At 35.7% G+C, this 20,627-nt stretch overlaps 1 protein-coding gene across 1 annotated transcript in view; it reads right to left on the reverse strand.

The window, feature by feature from the left end:
• Positions 1–20,627, reverse strand: part of LOC121383591 (E3 ubiquitin-protein ligase UBR4-like) — a 129,182-nt gene that overhangs the window by 86,051 nt on the left and 22,504 nt on the right. Inside the window, exons 13-33 of the mRNA XM_041513681.1 lie at positions 20,522–20,607; positions 20,120–20,217; positions 19,221–19,306; positions 18,201–18,438; positions 16,809–16,932; positions 15,950–16,052; positions 14,768–14,915; positions 13,942–14,021; positions 12,238–12,360; positions 11,324–11,506; positions 10,442–10,564; positions 9,244–9,375; positions 8,669–8,760; positions 7,170–7,389; positions 6,386–6,540; positions 5,656–5,746; positions 4,829–4,950; positions 3,981–4,087; positions 3,295–3,390; positions 1,856–1,977; positions 820–899 (exon numbers count right to left, since the gene is read on the reverse strand). Coding sequence (XP_041369615.1) covers positions 820–899; positions 1,856–1,977; positions 3,295–3,390; positions 3,981–4,087; positions 4,829–4,950; positions 5,656–5,746; positions 6,386–6,540; positions 7,170–7,389; positions 8,669–8,760; positions 9,244–9,375; positions 10,442–10,564; positions 11,324–11,506; positions 12,238–12,360; positions 13,942–14,021; positions 14,768–14,915; positions 15,950–16,052; positions 16,809–16,932; positions 18,201–18,438; positions 19,221–19,306; positions 20,120–20,217; positions 20,522–20,607 — 2,609 coding nt within the window. The remainder of the gene's footprint in view (positions 1–819; positions 900–1,855; positions 1,978–3,294; positions 3,391–3,980; positions 4,088–4,828; positions 4,951–5,655; positions 5,747–6,385; positions 6,541–7,169; positions 7,390–8,668; positions 8,761–9,243; positions 9,376–10,441; positions 10,565–11,323; positions 11,507–12,237; positions 12,361–13,941; positions 14,022–14,767; positions 14,916–15,949; positions 16,053–16,808; positions 16,933–18,200; positions 18,439–19,220; positions 19,307–20,119; positions 20,218–20,521; positions 20,608–20,627) is intronic.

The following is a 20,627-nucleotide window of genomic DNA, read 5'->3' on the forward strand; positions in this document are numbered from 1 at the left end:
TTCGGTCTGGACTAGTAAAAATTATCAATCGCATTACTACAAAACATAGGGCACTAGTCAAGGATTCTGTTAGATCTAGTGACTTTCTCAAACATTTGTCACACACTGTATTCATGCCTGCACATTTAGGCAGGCCGACTTAAATCTGGTTTAGACAAGTCAAATGTATGTACATAACACATTCCTCCAAATGTCAATGATACTTTTCTGTCAATAAACGTTTTCATCTGACATGCATGTTTTAAGATTATGCTGAAACTATTTTTCTTTTTTGGTGAGCCTTGAAATTTTATTACTGTAGTCAGGAAATACAGGTTAAGGAAATCGACTCACATAAGATCAACAAGAATATAATATATAAAAACAAGATGAAATTCTTGTCAGTTGTAGATGAAAGACAACAAACAGAAATTAAAATCTTTGAGATGGTGTCAAAACCTCATTCTATTAGCAACGTTTGACAAGTTAATGTAGGATTCTAGATGAAAGAATGTTTCTATAGTCAACATAGCTTTGAAATAAAAACAAATTACATAATTTGACTGTAATACGAAATTGATGAACTAGGCAAACTAGGTTTTTATAAATGTATGTTGCAAGTGTAATAATTAAATTATTTTTAAAAACTTAATTTCTACAAGTTATCACTGGAATGTTCCACTCTACCTCTTCTCTTTGTGATAATCAAGTTATCACTGGAATGTTCTACTCTACCTCTTCTCGTTATGATAATTTCTACAAGTTATCACTGGAATGTTCTACTCTACCTCTTCTCTTTATGATAATTGCTACAAGTTATTATTGAAATGTTCTACTCACCTCTTCTCTTTAACAATGAAAACAGTAAGACTGCGCAGCCACATTCGATTCTCTTTTATGCTTCTGTCTTCTTCACATTCCTGTTGGTACATGAAAAAAACACACATTTTAAGCAAAGGCCGATCATGGATTTCAGGAGGGAGAGGTATAACAAGAATTCTAAAGAGGAACTTTTTAATACAGTATGATGCACCAGGCCAGTTATTTCAACCCAATAATCTAAATTTGTATGTTTACATGAGATAGGAAAACTTTTATGTTTTAATGCATAGTTAAAACTGTATCCATGCATTTTCAACAGGTATGATAAAACAAATTAATAAATTTTACTATTTCGAACAGCAGAGACTGAACCACGTGCTCTCCCTATTAGATCCAAGCCTGATAAGTTTAACAGACTGAATAACATTAAAGGCACAATACTTAATGTAAGCAGCTTCTGTTTTGAACATACAAGATCATTCAATTAATATGGGACTGGTATGCTCAGTTCCTGATAAAAAAATTATTATCATATAATAAGGTGTTTTGAATAAACAAACATTGTAATGATTCTATTGACAACAGACAAGGTTTTTTCTGTTGGTAATTAATAATGTAATTCCCAAAATATGCATGTTTCATAATGGATACCAGAATAAAACACTACCATTTCGAGATCCACTATGTGTGCTTAAAAAGACTTGAGAACACAAATAATGTTAAAGTTTGTTTTGTTTAACGACATCCCTCAAGCACATTGATTATTAATCATTGGCTATTGAATGTCAAACATTTGGTAAGTCTGAGTCTTAAGAGAGGAAACCTGCTACATTTTTCCATTAGTAGCAAGGAAACTTTCATATGCAACATCCTACAGACAGGACAGCACAAACCACGGCCTTTGATATACCAGTCGTGGTGCACTGGCTGGAATGAGAAATATCCCAATGGGCCCAACAACGTGGATCGATCCCAGATTGACCGCGCATGAGGCGAGTGCTATACCACTGGCCTACATCCCTCCGCCCTCCCCCCACAAATAATGTATACACACCTCTTCTGTGCAGGAGATGATTTTAGAGAGCAGCTTCTGCAGGTGGTGTTTCTTGACCAGGGCGAGCAGCGACAAGGACGCACACAGTTTTGAGTAACTCTTGTCATCGGGATTCTCCTCCGCTGAAATAACACAAACACACCAGTGACATAAAACACACTGCTGACACCAATCAACAACATCACATTCAAGAGTTATCCCTGCATCTCAGTTTAAACAGGCAGTTTAAAGCATGTCCCCTACCAGTACCAACACATTTTCTTATCTCCCAAGTTCTGTGATAGGTGAGTAGATCACCTTGAAAGTCAAATTTAATCTGTACAGTATATGAAAAAGCTTTATACAAAATTTGAGCTCAATATCTTGAGGTATTGCGGAAAAAAAAGTCCAGATAAAACAAATTTGTATATCCTAAGTTCAAGGGCCATAACTCTGTCAAAAATGGGTCAATTGCCATGAAAGTTAAATTTGATCATCTGTAACAGTACATGATAAAGTAAGAAAGACAGACAAACTGACAGATGGACAGCGACAAAACATATAGATCCCTCCGGTTGGAACAGCAGGGGACTAAAAATAACATTTGACTGGGGGAGAGAGGGGGCAGTGGATGAAACCCCTGGATATATATATCCACAAATTGGACAAGCTTTCTGGATCGGAACTTAGTAATTCATGTTCAATTGTGTCAACCATTCTCACTGACAATGCGTCACATTTAGCATTATCCCCGATCTACGTCCCAGTTTAGAATGGAAATTTAACTGCACCTCAGAACGAGTATGGTACCACTGAGTTAGTGAAACACAATTCAGCAACTGATCTTTAGACATGTTAAAAGTTTGTTTTGTTTAACAATACCACTAGAGCACATTGATTTATATAGCATCAGCTATTGGATGTCAAACATCTCGTAATTCTGACTTAGTCTTAGAGGAAACCCGCTACATATTTCCATTAGTATATAGGCACCATCCCAGAGACACGATAGCACATACCATGGCCTCTGATTTCCATTAGTGGATATAGACACCATCCCATCCCCTAGGTGAACGTTTTTACCACTGGGACATGTTTAGACATGTCAACCTCATGCTCGCCGATACTGCTTCCAAGTTTAGTGACCAGTCACAAACTTTATTGGCTAAATTTACAAACACTGTTGTTTTCTTAAAAACAGGTATTTAACCATATTATAAATATAATAATATGCAATTATGTGTTTAAGACAATAAAACATGCTTTGTAAATTCAGCCCCTTGTGACTAATAAAACAAATATATTCGGATGTTCGTAAGTATTATGGAAATATTTAAGTTTCAACCATGACATGTTTCTAAGTTTAATGATAATATTTGTGTAACTATCGATGTAATGTTTATCACAGCTATAAACATATGTTTTAGATACGTTGTTATTACATTTTAACAGGTTCTTACCTAGTTGGAACAAGTTGTTGAAGAACTTGAGCATGTTTGCTGCAAACACTGAGGACAGATTTTCTCTCTCTAAACACAGCAGGACTTTGTACAAATCTGGAATTTTAAAAAACAATACATTTAAAGGTATATATAGATAAAAACAGCTGATTAAATGAAATTTAATTATGTATATTTCACCTAAATATATTCTGTTAACAAAAATTAACAGAAATACTAGAAAAATTAAGCACTTAAGTTGGGAGATACGGGTGTGTGTTTCTCGACACTCCAACAATTTCAGTCTGCTGCAAATTTAGCAAAAATTCCCTGTTTCCATGAATCCGAGATTTTGGGTTGGAAGTGCAAGCTTATGAGATGGAATCCCAAAATATCTAGATAGTATGATGTTTTTGGTTCTGGCAGAAAAAAATCCTAAAATTCAACGTGTGGATTTTAACAGCTATTAGGGGCCTAACATATAGCAATTGTGACAGTTGGTCAACAGTAAGACACAAGAAATCAGTAATGGCTACACAGAATAATCTTACTGAATAGTAGCAAGATAGTCTTTATTTAATATGCATGTTAAAACACACACGGCAGCACATACCATGATTTGTTACACAACAGTCATGAAGTACTATTTGAAAAAACCAGAAAGTTGTCATAATTTATTACTTTAAAAAAATTGTAAATACATGTACCTTCTTGTTCTGAATAGAATTTCTCAAATGCCTTCCTTCCAGCTGATTTCTCCAAGAAGTACTCCATGTACTTGAGGCAGTCCAGCAATATCTTCTCATCAAGACCACTGCAAAAAAAAAGAAGAAAAAAGTTTTTTTGTTTAACGACACCACTAGAACACAATGATTTATTAATCATCGGCTATTGTATGTCAAACATTTGGTAATTTTGACATAGTCTTAGACAGGAACCTTGCTGCATTTTTCCATTGGTAGCAAGGAATCTTTTATATGCACCATCCCTCAGACAGGATAGCACATACCACGGCCTTTGATATACCAGTCGTGGTGCACTGGCTGGAACGAGAAATAGCCTAATGGACCAGTGGTGCATGACCACTGCAAGTCAGAATATAAAAACAAAAAATATTTTGCTTTCTATATCATCAAAGACATTTTACTACTTTCGATGAATTTTAAATAATTTTAAAGTTAAATTAATAAAGTTTGTTATGTTTAACAACACCACTAGAGCACAATGATTTGTTCATCATCAGCTATACGACATCAAACATATGGCAATTTTTTTTTAGGAAACCTGATACTTTTCTATTAGCAGGAAAAGATCTTTTATATGCACCTTCGCACACAGCATATTCAACATCCTTTGATATAAATTTTAAATAAAATATCTCAAAAGTATTATATGGAGTCATACATTGGTTTTTCTATTCATGACACCCAAAATAATAGAGGTCAAATTCTCATAAAAACAATTTAACATTAAAATAAATTAAGTATTAAACAAAAAAGTGATTAATCCCTTATGAACTTTCAAACCAGTGGAAGAGTGGAATTACATAACCAACCTTTCAGAGTCAGAGTACTCCACAAGAAGCTTGTGACAGGCAGCAATCACATACTCGTACATTCGCAGAGAGAAATCCTCACTATCTGCGTGGCCTAGGAACTTTTCAAGTGACTCAGAAACCTGGAGATAATAATCATAATACATTTTAACAACTTTAATATGATTTACACATAAAAATCACTGGATATCATTTATATTTATACTGATGGTAGAAAAAGGTGGGGATAAGTGAGTGGTCACTGTTAATAACAATTTGCATGTTAAAAACATCTGTCTTATTGATAATGTATATTAGGGACAAACTTCAAGGTAAATATACTGCAAGTTCACGTCTTCCGACACCGACAGAATAAATTAGGAAAAAATAAGAATCCGATGCCTGATAACCCTTCTTTACAACGACAAATCTGCAATGGAGTAAATTTGCCACCTGCAATAACTGCTTACCACCAATGGCAGCAGTACACACCACACACATTGATCTCATCGCAAGCCGATAAGTATCACGTGATTTCCGAGTTACGCATGTTTGCTAAATTATGAGTGGTGTATTGTCTTTGGTAACTAAGGTTTAGAATTACGCAGTATGCATGTCATCCAGTATTCTGTTATTCATGTGATATTGTACTAATTATTATTCAGTACATGTACTTTTTTAAAAAACATTAATACAAGGGAGATAACTCGACTAATTTGTTACAACGGCAAATTTGATATAACAACAAAGTGGCCCAGAGACAAGCATGATTGTTGTAATGAGGTGTGACTGTACACGTAAGTGTATTATTTCTACATCAAAGTTACTAGTTTTAAAATATTACTCACAATGTCCACAAGGTACTCTGTGGTGACATCGTACATCAGCGGAAACATGACGCGCACAAACTCACGACTGTGAGTAGTATCCGGGCACCACCTAGTAACAGAAATTAATGTATGTTTAGTAATCCCACAAAATTTGTTTGTTAAAACTACATTTTGAGTGTCACAGTAGTAAAGAACTGTAGCACAAGTGTAATAGGGTTACATAACTCACCAGGTTATCCATTCATAATTCACGTAGCAGAACAATCAGGTACCTAGGTGAAAATCTAGTCAACAGAGATTTCCAGGTACCTAATTGTTTTTTTACTATTATCCCTTGTCGCAATACTTTGTGATAACACTTGATCCAGGATGTTAGAGAGGATACCCAAGATGGCCAGATAGAATATTCATCCAAAATCAAAACAAACACTGCAGATCAAACAGTTTAAATTATTTTGAAAAGCCTGTGCTTTGTAGGCTGCACTTGTTTTGTTGAGGGCTAGCAGGCAGCAGTAATAAGATTATTTCTGTGCATATATCCAATTAAAACTTAAACTCACTGTCTAGGATACACAGCTAAGCAAACTGTTGTTCAATTAGCATGTCAGTTATGCAAAATTAAATTCATGTGAACTGTCAATATATCAAATCAGTGAATGGGTCCACTGAGGTGATTGGATCCTACAGGCCAAGCACCTGAGGTAAGTGCTGTACGCCTGTATGTGGTGAGAGAAAGACGAGCACTCACGTGACAAGGTCGTTGGTTATCTTGACGAGAGACTGCAGGGCGTGTCTGAGAGAGGTGTTGATGCTGAACGTCGCCTGGCCAGACAGGGTCACCAAGTGCGCACTGTGGATGGCATCCATGTAGTTCTCACACGGTAAAATTTCATTGGAGTTTTTCTACAGCAGAAAACAAACCAAGATAATATATCTGCTGAATATCCAAGTATAATTTCAGTAATGTTGTAGTATTATATTCCAAATGAAATTTAAGTTTAAGTTGAGCAAATCTAGATAGAAATTGATGGGTTAGAGATGTATTTTAAACTGATTAATGTCCACTATGGTCATATATGTACAACTGGTAGCTGACTTTAAAATACTTGTAATAATCAAATGATTAGAGCACACACATTGACTTCAAATATCAGCTATAGCTCGATCCAACAAAGCACATGTGAAACTGATATAAAGATAACAAGTCATACAGCTACAGAAGGGAAATGAAAAGTTGGTTTGCTTTAATAGTAAGGGTTTTAGCAACTAAACCTAAAATTTAGGCCTTATCAACACGTAGGGAAAAGTAATTCAGCATTTTTGTTTTTGTCTGTTAATGTGAACCATTAAAGTTGCAATTGCCAGACGAATTAACAACTTAATATGCATGTTTGTGAGCATTTATCTCAATGCAAAAAGATAATATATTTCACAGACCATTATTCAAATAATTTAGTTTTATTCTGTGGACAATAGAAAAACTACGACCCCTTTTCTCAATTCACAAATGTACACAGCACTTATGAACGTACCCAGGCACCAGTTCCTGGAAACTCATTTCCAGCATTGGTGTTCCATTTCTCGACAGCATTTCTTAGTGGACTTGGCAAATACTTCATGATCTTGTTTCCGAGTGCGGAGACCTTGGACGACCGGTTGGAGGCAATGCTCATGACAGTGGCGTACGCTCTCAGTCTGTGACGACTCATACTTTGATTGTCAGTCTCCGCCGTTTCACCCAGCACACACGACCTGGAGAGGAAGGAAGTGTTTTATTTAACGACGCACTCGACACATTTTATTTACGGTTATATGGCGTCAGACATATGGTGAAGGACCACACAGATATTGAGAGAGGAAACCCGCTGTCGCCACTTCATGGGCTACTCTTTTCGATTAGCAGCAAGGGATCTTTTATATCTTTTATATCCCATAGACAGGATAGCACATACAACAGCCTTTGATGTACCAGTCATGGTGCACTGGCTGGAGAGAGAAATAGCGCAATAGGCCCACTGACGGGGATTGATCCCAAACCGACCGCGCATCAAGTTAGCGCTTTACCACTGGGTTACGTCCGGCCCCCCGACCTGGAGAGAGAACAGGTCTTAATCATTCAAATGCTTTTTTTTCACATTTTGTCCATACATTAACCCATGCATATTATAGATGTTCACAAGCTAAATACCTCGACAAAAAGAGTTTTATATATGCACCTTTTTTGTCAGTTTTCCCCAATTTTTATTAAGAAAATGTTAACAGATTCTCAACATTTCAGCAATAGGGTTTATCAAAATTAAAAACATATTGGCTGTTACATAATTACTGTGTTATAGTACACAACCCAAATGACAAACTATTAAAACGATTTTGAAATTGGTTAAAATGTTTAGCCCCATGTTATTATTTTGCCTATTCTGGAAGTTATTAAACAATAAAATGTATCAATTAAGGTCGACGACAGTCACTTTTCGCTCCCTTGTTTTGGCTTTGTACACAATAAATATAACTTATCCAACTGTAATTTTTGGATATGGTATATTTGACAAAAGGTACTTTTTATTGCTTTCTTCTTTTAAAACTTAAACAGAATTTTGACAGGAGTCAAGGTGAGACGACCAGTTTTTATTTAAATGTGACAAAGCATTGGAATACAGCTAATTTTTAATTTGAATGACATCAGTATAATCCAATGACGTCACTTTACATCTCCTTACAATAACAATAAACTGGGTTTATGATGTGTCCATTTTCAAAATGCTAAAACATATTCAAATGCAAAATTGCTATTAAATTTTGTTTGTTTGACCATTACTAAATGCACTTGGATGTTGTAAAATATTGTAATTAAAAAATTGTACAATTTATGAAATTTATTGTGTACAAAGACAAACCAAGGGTGTGAAAAGTGATTGTCGTCCACTGTAATCATGGTTACCAATGACAGCAAAGAACATATGTTCTCCACACAGGTTACCTTCTGACACGGGTAACAAATGAGTCTGCATAGTCTCTTTCAAGGTGTTTTTACCTGACGTAGAGTGTGTAGGCCTCTATCAGCTGATACATTTTCGGAATCAACTCCTCAGCAATATCCATTGTGTTGTGTGGATCGCTATCAGCCTGCAACAAAAAAACAATATCTGATATAAGTTTTGGTTTTAATTCTCAAAAGCTAATTCATCCAGTTCAAAATACATATAAATTGGGTTTTTTTAGCCTTTTAATGATCTGTTTTCCATAATTAATGAAATAAATTACTGAATGTTGTCGAAGTGATTTGTGTAACAGCACAAGTTTGTAATTATAAACACGTGAAACTGTGTCCACATAATTAGCTAGAGATTGAATAATGGGTCAAAGTTAACACTGATTGAAACTTTGTAAAAATATGTATTAAAAACAAAGAATGAGAAAGATTTTTTTATTTTATCTTAAAACCGTACTTTTATTAATTCAAAAGATATAACATTTACTGTAACATTGAGCAATCTATGAAAAATGCTAATCCAAAAAAATAAAAAATACATATAACAACTATATGTGCAGATGGAAAAAACCCATAACATGCTTACTTTAATTCACAAAAAAAGATATTTATTTTACCGAAGCCTTGTTGAAAGCGTCATCAAGTCCAACTTCCACCTTGGCAATCACAGCATCCATAATTAATATGGACGACAGACCAGGAAGTTCCGACAATGGCAGAATGTCTCGTTCTTTTGGCAAAGCAGAAATCTAAAAACACAATCCAATGCAATTTGAATAAAATACAATCTAATGTCAGCACAAACAGCACATGAAATACATTAAAGCTGAAGTTCAATGCTAATTATTTAGTAACATACTACGCTAAACTAATATTTTAAAAAGTACACATAATGATTCTTAACACAGGCATACATGATGACACATTAATGGGGGGAGGTAGGAAGAATTTGCTCTGAAATGGTTTAAAGTGTCCAGATTTAAATGTAAGCAACATATGTATCATAAAATAACCCAAAAAAAGACGAACCAACCATTACTGGTTACCACACCTCTCACACTGACAAACACATTAAATTATTAGCTATATAATTGTATAGAAGCAAGCAATTAATCTACCTGAAGTAATGAATTTTTTTTTTTTTAAATGTATTATAATGATCTGTTCAGTTTTTGTCCTGAATAAATGATCAATTCCCTAATCATGGGTAGGTTGGAGATGGTGAGACTACAATACCCCAGACACTTCTCAAACACTCAGTGTTAACAGAGAGCATTGTAATAAACTTTTAAAATGCTAAAACTCTAAACACAGCCGTTTGAACTTTTTAATAGGTCTCTTTATTTGCTTTGAATTTGTTAATACTAAAAGAAGAAGTTTGTTTTGTTTAACGACACCACTCGAGCACATTAATTATTAATCATCGGCTATCGGATGTTAAACATTTGGTAATTTTGACATATAGTCATAGAGGAAACCTGCTACATTTTTCCATTAGTAGCAAGGGATCGTTTATATGCACCATCCCACAGAAAGGATAGCACATACCACAGCCTTTGATATACCAGTCGTGGTGCACTGGCTGGGACGAGAAATAGCCCCCTGGGCCCACCAATGAGGATCGATCCCAAACAGATCGTGCATCAAGTGGGCACTTTACCACTGGGCTACATCCACCCTAATACTAAAAGAGATCTTGCAATTCTAGGGGTTTTTTATATAATAAATTGCCCACATCCACCCTAATACTAAAAGAGATCTTGCAATTCTAGGGGTTTTTTATATAATAAATTGCCAAACTTGACATAATATTACCTGCTCGTTGATGAAATTTGTGGCCAGTGTCACATCAAAACTAATGTTGTTTGTTGCTTTGGCAGCTGATGTGAGCATCGTTTCGGCCAGCGCTGTTGTCAGTCCTTGTTTCACCAAGCAGTCCTACAGACATAAAATCATCAAGAAGTTGTTCAGTACAACAGTAATTTTTCAAACCCAACAATTGTTTGGATAGTAACACATTATACATTTAGTAAGGTTGTTCCAGAGTTGATCACATGGATTGATAATGGTTAAAACACTATTTGTTTTGACTTAAGCAACGTAGGCCTGCTGCATTTTTTTCCCTTATGCATACAATACATGGTCAGAAGCGGATCTGGGATTTTAAGGGGGTAGCATATACGTGTGCTTGCAGATCCACATATTTTAGCGAGTGGTACGAGTGTAGGGGGAGGTATATGTGTGTGTGTGTGTGTCTCTCTCTCTTTCTCTCCCCCTCCCCCCTCTCTCTCTCTCCCCCCCTCCCCCCCGCGCTCTCTCTCTCTCTCTCTCTCTCTCTCTCTCTCTCTCTCTCTCTCTCTCTCTCTCTCTCTCTCTCTCTCTCTCTCTCCCTCTCTCTCTTTCTGTGGTTGCACGCCCATGTGCATGCATGTGTCTATTAAAATAAAAAACCCACATTAGGTGCATTTTTTATTTATAAAACGCCTTAAACCTACCCTTGGATCCACCACCGACTGTTTAAATAAAAAATTTGTGGGGTGGGTATATGACACAAATTACATCTCCCACACTAATCTCTTTATTTCTTGAGCAAAATTGATATATGTGAGTATTTTCCAAGACTTTCAATCACTACAGCAATTAATAAAGCATTCATAATTATTGGAAGAGCAAAGAATGTATAGTGATCTGTCTCACCTTGATCCATCCTGAAAAGACTTTGTGTCCCAAGCGAGGAGCCCACCTCAGTGTGTGCAGCAGGTGGCCGTTTGTCATCTTCATGGTTCCCTGTTCCAAACTCTTTATGTACTGGAACGATGGCGGCAAGCATGCCAAGAGGCGCCACAGTAAGAGAAAATGATAGTGCATGGCCGAGGCATCCTGAAAATGTTAATATAAATAATGTTAATGTAAAAGAAACATGCATTTATTTTGATAATAAATGCAAAAGTAATAATAACAATTATGTAAATATAACAAAAATAAAGTTTGCTTTGTTTACACCATTTGAGCACATTGATTTATTAATCATCGGTTATTGGATGTCAAACATTTGGTAATTTTTACAACCTGCTACATTTTTTCATTAGTTGCAAGGGATTTTTTAAATGCACTATCCCACAAACAGGATAGCACATACCACGGCCTTTGACATACCAGTCGCAGTACACTGGCTCAAACGAGAAATAGTAAATGTACAGATAACAATAAAATCTAACAAATGTGAATGTAAAAGTAAACTTACAATTATTATCATAATAAATGATATTATTAAGTAAAAAGAACAATTATGTAAATATAACAAATGTAAAGATATAAAATTAAATGTAATCTTTTCTGAAAGGCAAATTTGATACAGAAAGAAGTTTCAAGTTATTATCTTAAATAAATGAAGTTAATAATGACAGAAAGAATGTCTTCGTACACTGAACTCTTTCAAAAACCAATTAAGGCTTACTAGCAAACTGATCATCGGTTACTTATATATACAGGATAGTGACCCTGTGGAGATTTCATTAAAAACAAGCAAGAGCAAATCAAGGTATGAAGAGAGAGTGGATGAGTTAATATATGAGAAATTCTGTTATTTTATAACAAACTAGACAAGTTACCAGCAGTGTGAGTTTCCCTTTTGTTTTGTCACAGCGTGATCCTGCCATCAGAAGACTGATACACAGGTCGTACAACTCATTGTAGTCCAGACTGTCCCGGTTTGACAGCAATATATTGCATGCCTGAAATTTAAAAACAAAAACGTCTCAATAAACTTGAAATAATGTCATAAAACATCACTTGAAGTCAAATGCCTACGACACATGAGAGTTATCAGATGAATAAAAGATTATTTGACACTATCTGCTCAGTTCTCGTGAGAAAATCATCAGTTCTCGTGAGAAAATCATTTACTGAGATTGATATTTTTGGCCTAGCATTTCGAAAATCTAACAGTGAGATGAATTCACCAAGTGACCAATGGGCATACAAAATGTAAACACATGATTTTAAAAATTGCACAGTGACATCATTATGGAGAAAACTTGGGAGTGTTTTCTCTTTTATAGATACATCACCTGTCCTCAAAGTAAGGATAGTAGTCTGGTTCGAACATCCCAACAGCCAGCGGGATGGCTTAAGATTCTTCTACTGCGCACCCCTTCCTGTCCCGGTCACGTGACTGTAACTTACTTACTTCTTCCTTCGCTCTTATGGTTTGGATGTCCTGGGTTCGAACCAGACTACTATCCTTAGGGGAATATGCACTAGTTTGAGGACAGGTGATATTGAAAAGAAATTACCATGATAAGCAAACTAGCTCAGCACTTAGCTCATCATGTGCAATGAAACTGCTATGAGCCCACAGTCTCAAGTAACATTTAGCTCAGCCGACAGCTCTCGAGTGTGTCAAGTTAATCTGATTTTGCAAAATGTCAACATTATAATTTTTGTTGCTAGAAAATTAAAGAAATTGCATTTATATTCAGAAATACTTCAGCATATTATTTAAACAGCAGCTGTTAAAAGTTTGTGAGTAACAACAATACTTGATGTTAGAAATTATTTTACAAAACCCCCATGTACCAATAACTCCTTTGACACCCCACCCCACACACACAACTACCCATGTCACACCAGACCATAACCCCCATCCCTATAATATCACATGATTTATACATGGATTTTCAGATTTATACATGGATTTTCAATAGTACAAGAAGAAACTCCAGGGCACAATATTTCACAAGAACCGTTGTTCTGTTTGCGGGTTGGTTACACAACTTTAAAATCATGTGAACTGCCAATTGGTTACGTGGTGAACAGTTAATTTCTAAAATTAAAAGTACCCTAAAAGAAGTCAAATTGAAAATCGGTTTTTTTTTTTAATACATTTGAACCACCAATGTAACACAGAACCGTAATTCAAGTGTTTTACAATTAGGTAGGTTTAATTCATCGGTTACTAGAACTATATTCGTGTAACTGAACAATCAGTTACCTAAGTTAAACTCAGGTGAACCGACTTCAGGTTACCTAAGATTTTGAAATATTGTCCCCTGAACTCCCACAAGCTGTTAGGTGGGTGGTTGTTTGGGGGTGACATTCTCAGATAATCAGGGGCTGGAAATGGTGAACTGTAAAAAAGGAGGAAATCTAGAGGGGTCCCAAATTCGTGAAATCCTAGGTTAAAATCTGTGCCATCTGACACATTTTGGAGGAAAGGATGATTAAAATTCAAGGAAACACAATGTTCCATGACAGGAAAACAGCTGATCTGAGGAGAATTCCCACTCCTGGTAATAACATTGGGAAGTACTTACTAGACCATCAATCTTCGGGGAATCCTGGTTGCTGAGGTCTCCTGGGCCAAGACTATAGAAACGAGGTGTGAAGATTCCAACTGAAAACAAAACATTACAGCACATTATTTTATATTTTATTGACATAAAAAAAAAAATATTTGCAATTTTTTGCTTCTCTCATTCTCTTCAAGAAGTCTTTAAAAACGCAGATTTAAAAAATCAAATTTATAACATTTAACTTTTATTTTTAAAATGGATAGTTTTATGACACAGATTTTTGGAATGAGTGTGTGCATATGCAAGGGCCTGAATACTGAAAATATGACAATCCAAAAATACCAGTTCATACATAGTTCTGATGCAGGTCACCAACTGTTCATTTATCAAAGCAGTAAACCAGAAAAGGGTAACACAGAATACATGATAGCAGAATTTGAAAATAATATTTTATTTTTAAGATCAAAAGTATTTGTTATCTATCATGGTAACCGCTTTGTTATTTGTGTTACATGTGGGTTGCATAAGTATGCCTCTACATATACTGTACTGAAAGCAATATGCTTGACACTACTTCCCAATTTTTGTCAAACCATTCAGAGTTTGGATATAAGAAAAACCTTTATATCAGAATTGATGGCATAGTGGTTCAGCCATAAGACTAAAGACTGGTAGATACTGGGTTCGTATCCCAGTATCAACTTCAAACTAGAGTCTGAATGGATCATTGGGTAGGTGCCATGCCACTACACTAACTTCTCTCTCAGTAACCATCAGACAGTCCAGATAGCTGACGTTTGTGCTCACGACACCATACTAGAAGCGTAAGTGGTTCTATAAAACTGACCTTCATTGGTTTCCTGTGCTGTCAAGTTCTTTCTGAAGTTGTCCTCCACCTCTCGACAGTGGAAGTACTGGCTGGCTCTTGTCTGGGGCACTGCATCTCGGTCCGTTGACTGGGAAAATGTGTGGATTGTAAACAGATTCCACTGAACCTAAAATTAACAAAATATATAAAGATTCCTCATTTTGGACCACATTTAAACAAACTACAGGTAGTACTAAACCAAATAACTCCGGCTGGGTCAAAGTTCGAGGTGCACCCAACTTTTGATAGAGAAGTGAACACCACAAGTCCTGTGATTGGTTATAAATGTGAGTGTGTTGGTTGTAAAAAATAATTGTTTCATCTGGGTAAAATAAATATGCAATTTTATTTCATCTAGTACCAATGTGTCAAGTAGCCTTGTGCTTGAAACATGTGTGGGGTACCTGTAAAAAAAAGTACTCGAATTTTGTGCGGAACTAGGGTAGTCATAGACGCTACCCGTTATCTCAGTAACAAGCAGCTTGACCCCCAATTTTTTCTGATTCACTTTAAGTGTGAGGGGTAGTAGTATTTATATCCGTGGCGTTTATGTCGATTGATACGCTGCAGGTAGGAGTTTTAGCCACATGTTACTATTGTCGTCTATGGGATTTGATTTGGTAGTATACACCCTATATGGCTATTCGATGTCTAAAGTAAGTCTTTTTAACAATTGGCTGAGACCCAAAACAAACCTGCTATCACCAACATAAGCAACTTCTACCAAAAGCTTGTAATGATCTTTTATAAAGGTTGTTTTGTTTAACAATACCATTAGAGCACATTGATTTATTATTGGATGTCAAACATTTGGTAATTTTAACATCGTCTTAGAGAGGTGAATGCTTTGCCACTGGGCTATGTCCTGCTCCACAAGGATCTTTTATACGCACAGTCTCATAGACAGAACAGTACATACCTCAGACACTGATGTACCAGTCATGAGCCACAGACTTGCAGGGGAAATAAATAACCAAAGTTCATTGAGGCCAATCGATCTCACAACACAATACATCTCAGGCCAACACTCTACCACTGACTTACAAGTTGCCAACAGAGCCCGATGGATTTAAAAATGTCTTAACACTTCCGACCAATGATAGCTGGTGTTACAGTGCCATACAGCAGCTAAGAGGAGATCTAGACTGTCAGACTACTTACCTGTTCGATGAGGGCAGCTGGAGGATCATAGAAGTAGTGCAGGAGGTAATCAAAGACCAGGAGCATTCGACTCAAAATGAGTGGGACAGTCGTCTCCAGCTTACTGTAAATATCAAACCAAATAACATTTTGAAAAAAGAAGAAGTGATTAAAAAAAAAATTAGAATACTTTTTGTCTATAACTATATGCCCTGCCCAACCTAGCCCCGCCTGCCTATCTGTTTCTGTCTGTTTTTCACACATTATTATTAGTTTGCCATGTTTTATAAAAATTATAAAGGGACATACCCTAGTTTTTAAACACTAAGGCATATGTTTGTCTATTAGAGCCATTTTTGATAAATGAAATCATACTTTACTTAGATTTTTTGTTTAGGTTATCTATTTCTGTACATTCGAAGTGTTTTTGGTTATCCTGGTGTTTTTAATATCACAAAATGCATTTCTCATATTTTTAAAAACACATGTGGCGTCTGAGAAGTAACAGTTATGGAGTCGAGTTTTAGAGTGTATTTCACCATTTCAAAGTCACAAATTCATGTTTTACTCAATTGTAGCTTTATCCAAATGTGTTACAGGTTTGTAGATTAACTAAAAAAAATTTGGTTCTTAAACAATAAAGACAAATTACAATAATTTTAAAGTGGTGTCATCAGATATGCTACAGCCTGACAATGTTATTTTTACATTAACCGAGAAATGAACAAACCAATGGGATGAATGTTACACAAATTTAATTAATTATAATACATGAATAAATGTTGTCGTCTAAAATTCACTCAAGACATAAATTTGATTAACTGGTAACTCATTTATTGCTCTCTATGTCAGTAATGAGAATAGAAGACTTTGGGAATACCTCTGAGGAATCTGTGACAAGCTCATGATGCTTTGTGCCAGTTGCAGGAGAATCGTCTTCTTCGGCATCAGCTGCAGACTATGGAAGAGGAACAGCAGCAGCTGCATGTGCTCAACGTTGATGTCTGGAATGAAAACAATGGACAGGATAGGACACAATCAAGAAGAAGAAGTCTCACACTGAAGGCTGAGAAAAGTAATAAAATAATTACTACAGTTTTGCACCAATATTTGTAAAGAACCAACCAGCCTTGGTGGCGTCGTGGTTAAGCCATCGGACTACAGGCTGGTAGATACAGGGTTTATAGCTCCCACCCAGAGCAAGTTTAAAGGACTCAATGGGTAGGTGTAAGACCACTACAGCCTCTTTTCTCTTACTAACCACTAACGACTAACAACTAACCCACTGTCCTGGACAGACAGCCGATATAGCTGAGGTGTGTGCCCAGGACAGTGTGCTTGAAAGATCATTGGATATAAGCATGAAAATAATGTTGAAATGAAATGTAAAGAACCAGATAATAAGAACTAGACTTTCAAGCTGATGTCTGAAATGATCAAGATAAGTGCATAATAAAGTGCTAGATTGTTTATACTGTGTGTACTGATTTTTATACTGATGTCTGTAATGAACAAGGTAAAGTCATAATAACTAGATTTTTATACAAATGTTTGTAATGAACAAAGTAATATTAATCTTTTCGTATTTGTGCTGGAATGGAGTCATGGACTGAGCATTTTTGTGATGTCAAACTAATAGCGGCATGCAACGAGCCATCACATCTACAACATAATCAAACTGATGGCATGGGTTAAAATAACTAAGAGTTTTCATATGGTTTATTATAAATACAAAACAAAGTCAGTTAGAATTAGATATTTTGGTATAACATTAGGCCACAGTGTTCATCCTGCAACCACAAGTTCTACTGGCCGATTATGATCCCCAATTAAAAGCTAAGTCATAAAAGTATATACTGGTAGATTATGACTATTAATATGCACAGATATTACAAAATCATTCATTTGACTACTGGGTCATCATACAATGACATGTAGGTGAATAGGTACAAATCCAGGGGTTTGTGAAAGAGGTGGGCTCCAGAAATGGTAAGGAGTGTTTGAACAGGATTTGTTGGGTTTTTTCACATCAGCAAAAGAAAGGGAAGGGGACACATGTTTCCCCCTAGATCTGCACCTGGTGAAATGACAAAAGTAACAGTTTTTCTCCTCTTTTTTTTTTTTTTGGTAACTAGTTAATGACGTAGGATTCAGGCCTAATGGGAAATTCTACGAGGCTTGCCGAACAGCAAGAATTTCCCATTCTTTCCTTCTCCTGATAAAGCCGACGTCTTACTTCATTAACTAGTTATTCTCTATTTATATTGTTTACCTTCTGTGAGTTCTCCCTTGTTACATGAAGAAATCTCTGCTCTGAGTGTTGCTATGAAGCGCACCCATATTCCACTGACGGACGAATCGCTCTGACTCTTCATGGTTTTGGTTTCCCGTTCTTTCTGCTGTTTGAGCAGAATGACCTCTGCGAGAACCGCCAGGGTGTGAGTGTGCACAGTCAGCGGCCACGGGTCCACAGAGTTCGGACTCACTCCAAGCTGCACCAGCAGATTATCCTAAACAGCGTAACGAAACACACAATTAATAATGGTAATGGCTGTTATGATTTTAATTTTAAAATTAAAATTTGTAGACTGGGTTAATAGTGCACTGTTTTAAGAAGCACATAAGATGGATTAAAATGCTTAGACTACAAAACCACCTTACCCTCCTCCAACAAAAAAACTTAATTATTAAGATTTAAAATTAAAAATTAAAATTTGCAGACTGGGTTAACAGTGCAATGTTTTACCTACTAATTAAAACAACAACAATAACATTCCAATTTAAATTTCCTATATTTTACGTTTTATCAATGTTTTATCAAAGTTCCTGCATGTCAAAAAATTATTATTTGGTACATCATAGGAATTAAATTTTATTCAAAATTGGAAAGAAATATGACAAATGTACAAAATAACTAATATTAGTCATCAGTAGCTGACAAGGGTGAAATTCAAATATTTTTATTTTATCTGGTGTCAAAAATCTCACCCATTTTTCAATTACTTAAGTTAATCAACGTTAAATGCTTCAGATTATTTGAAAAATACTCCAAAAATACAACAAAAAAAGAAAGATTTCAAAGGCCCAAAATATGTTCCACAATCCCTTTTCACTGGATCCCATTTCTTGTTAAGTCTCACCTTCTAGAAACAATCTAATATCTGTTACTGGTCATATTTGGAAGTTTTATATCACCTAACAGACTCACTGTATGTCTTAATATTACTATTAACACAACTAACACTTGTGAAAAAAAAATAAAGAAATGAAACACGGCTGCTTGTGGACTTACCTGTAGGTTTTCCGACAAACACTCGGATGCTATCAGACTGTGGTTCAATCTAGCCAAGGCTACGGACACATCTTCAAAACACTTTTCTGCAATAATGAAATGAAACATATTGAAATATCTGCAGCAACATAACAGAGTAAGTTAATTACCATCTTGAAAAATACACAGGTGTTTTGAATATAATGCATAATTTTAAACAGATGCATTTCGTGAGTTTATGTTTGAATATATCTATGTATTTTGTATTTATGTATCTACATGTATATAACCATGACTGTTGGTATTTTGGGAGGTTTTAAAATTTTATTTTGAAATCTAAATAGAAGAATTTGAATGTGAAAAAGATTGAAGTTTACCAATTAAAGAAACTGTCTTTCTTTCAAGACCTGACCTAACCTGATTTTACCTGACCAATTCTACAATCCACTGCACCCGAGGCATGTGCTTTACCTCTGAGCTGCATCCTGGCCCAACATTCAAAAGAATCTACTGATAACCAATTTCATTAATAAATGTTTGTAGAAGAAAGTTAAACTTAAACATTGTTTTGTTTAACGACACCATTGAAGCACATTGATTAATTAATCATCGGCTAATGGATGTCAAACATTTGGTAATTCTGACACTTTAAGTCACCAGAGGAAACCCGCTACATTTTTCCTAATGCAGCAAGGGATCTTTTATATGCACTTTCCCACTGACAGGAAAGCACATACCACAACCTTGGTCCAGTTGTGGTGCACTGGTTGGAACGAGAACAAAATATCAATCAGTTGAATGGATCCATTGAGGTGGTTTGACCCTGCGACGTAAGCACCTCAACCAAGCGCTCAACTGATTGTAGATGAAAGGATTATCTTTAGACTTAGTAACTGAAATACAATGATTGTCATGCTTACTTGTGGAGTTCTTACCACTTGCAGGCCGAGCACATTCTTTGTCCAGCTCCTTGATGAGTGTCGACAAGTTGTTCACATGGTCTTCATTGAGGTATTTCCTACACGAGTAAACAAATAAGCAATTAAAACAATCAAAATGGTTTTTGGTATTGTTCAATAATTACATAATGTTAATGGGGTTACAATTGTAGTTACACAAATAAACATGTACATAACAATAATATTTACATCATAACTGTCATAAACAGGTCTTGGTCTTTGACTTTTTGAAGAATTTGTGAATACTTACAGATATGCTTAATTATGTTTCATTAATGTAGTTAAGTCGTTGATTTTGTATCTGGGTAAAGGTAAGGTGTTTTAATAAAAGTTGAAATGAAGTGTTATGCTTCTAGTACTTACTTCATCAGTCTCTGAATCTCGTCATCGGTTGAACATACAAAGTACTTGTTGAGAAAGTTCAGGACACTGCTTGCTAAAGATGTAAACTGTCAAGTACAATTAAAGA

Source organism: Gigantopelta aegis, chromosome 10, assembly GCF_016097555.1.
Source record: "Gigantopelta aegis isolate Gae_Host chromosome 10, Gae_host_genome, whole genome shotgun sequence".
Taxonomy (NCBI): domain Eukaryota; kingdom Metazoa; phylum Mollusca; class Gastropoda; order Neomphalida; family Peltospiridae; genus Gigantopelta; species Gigantopelta aegis.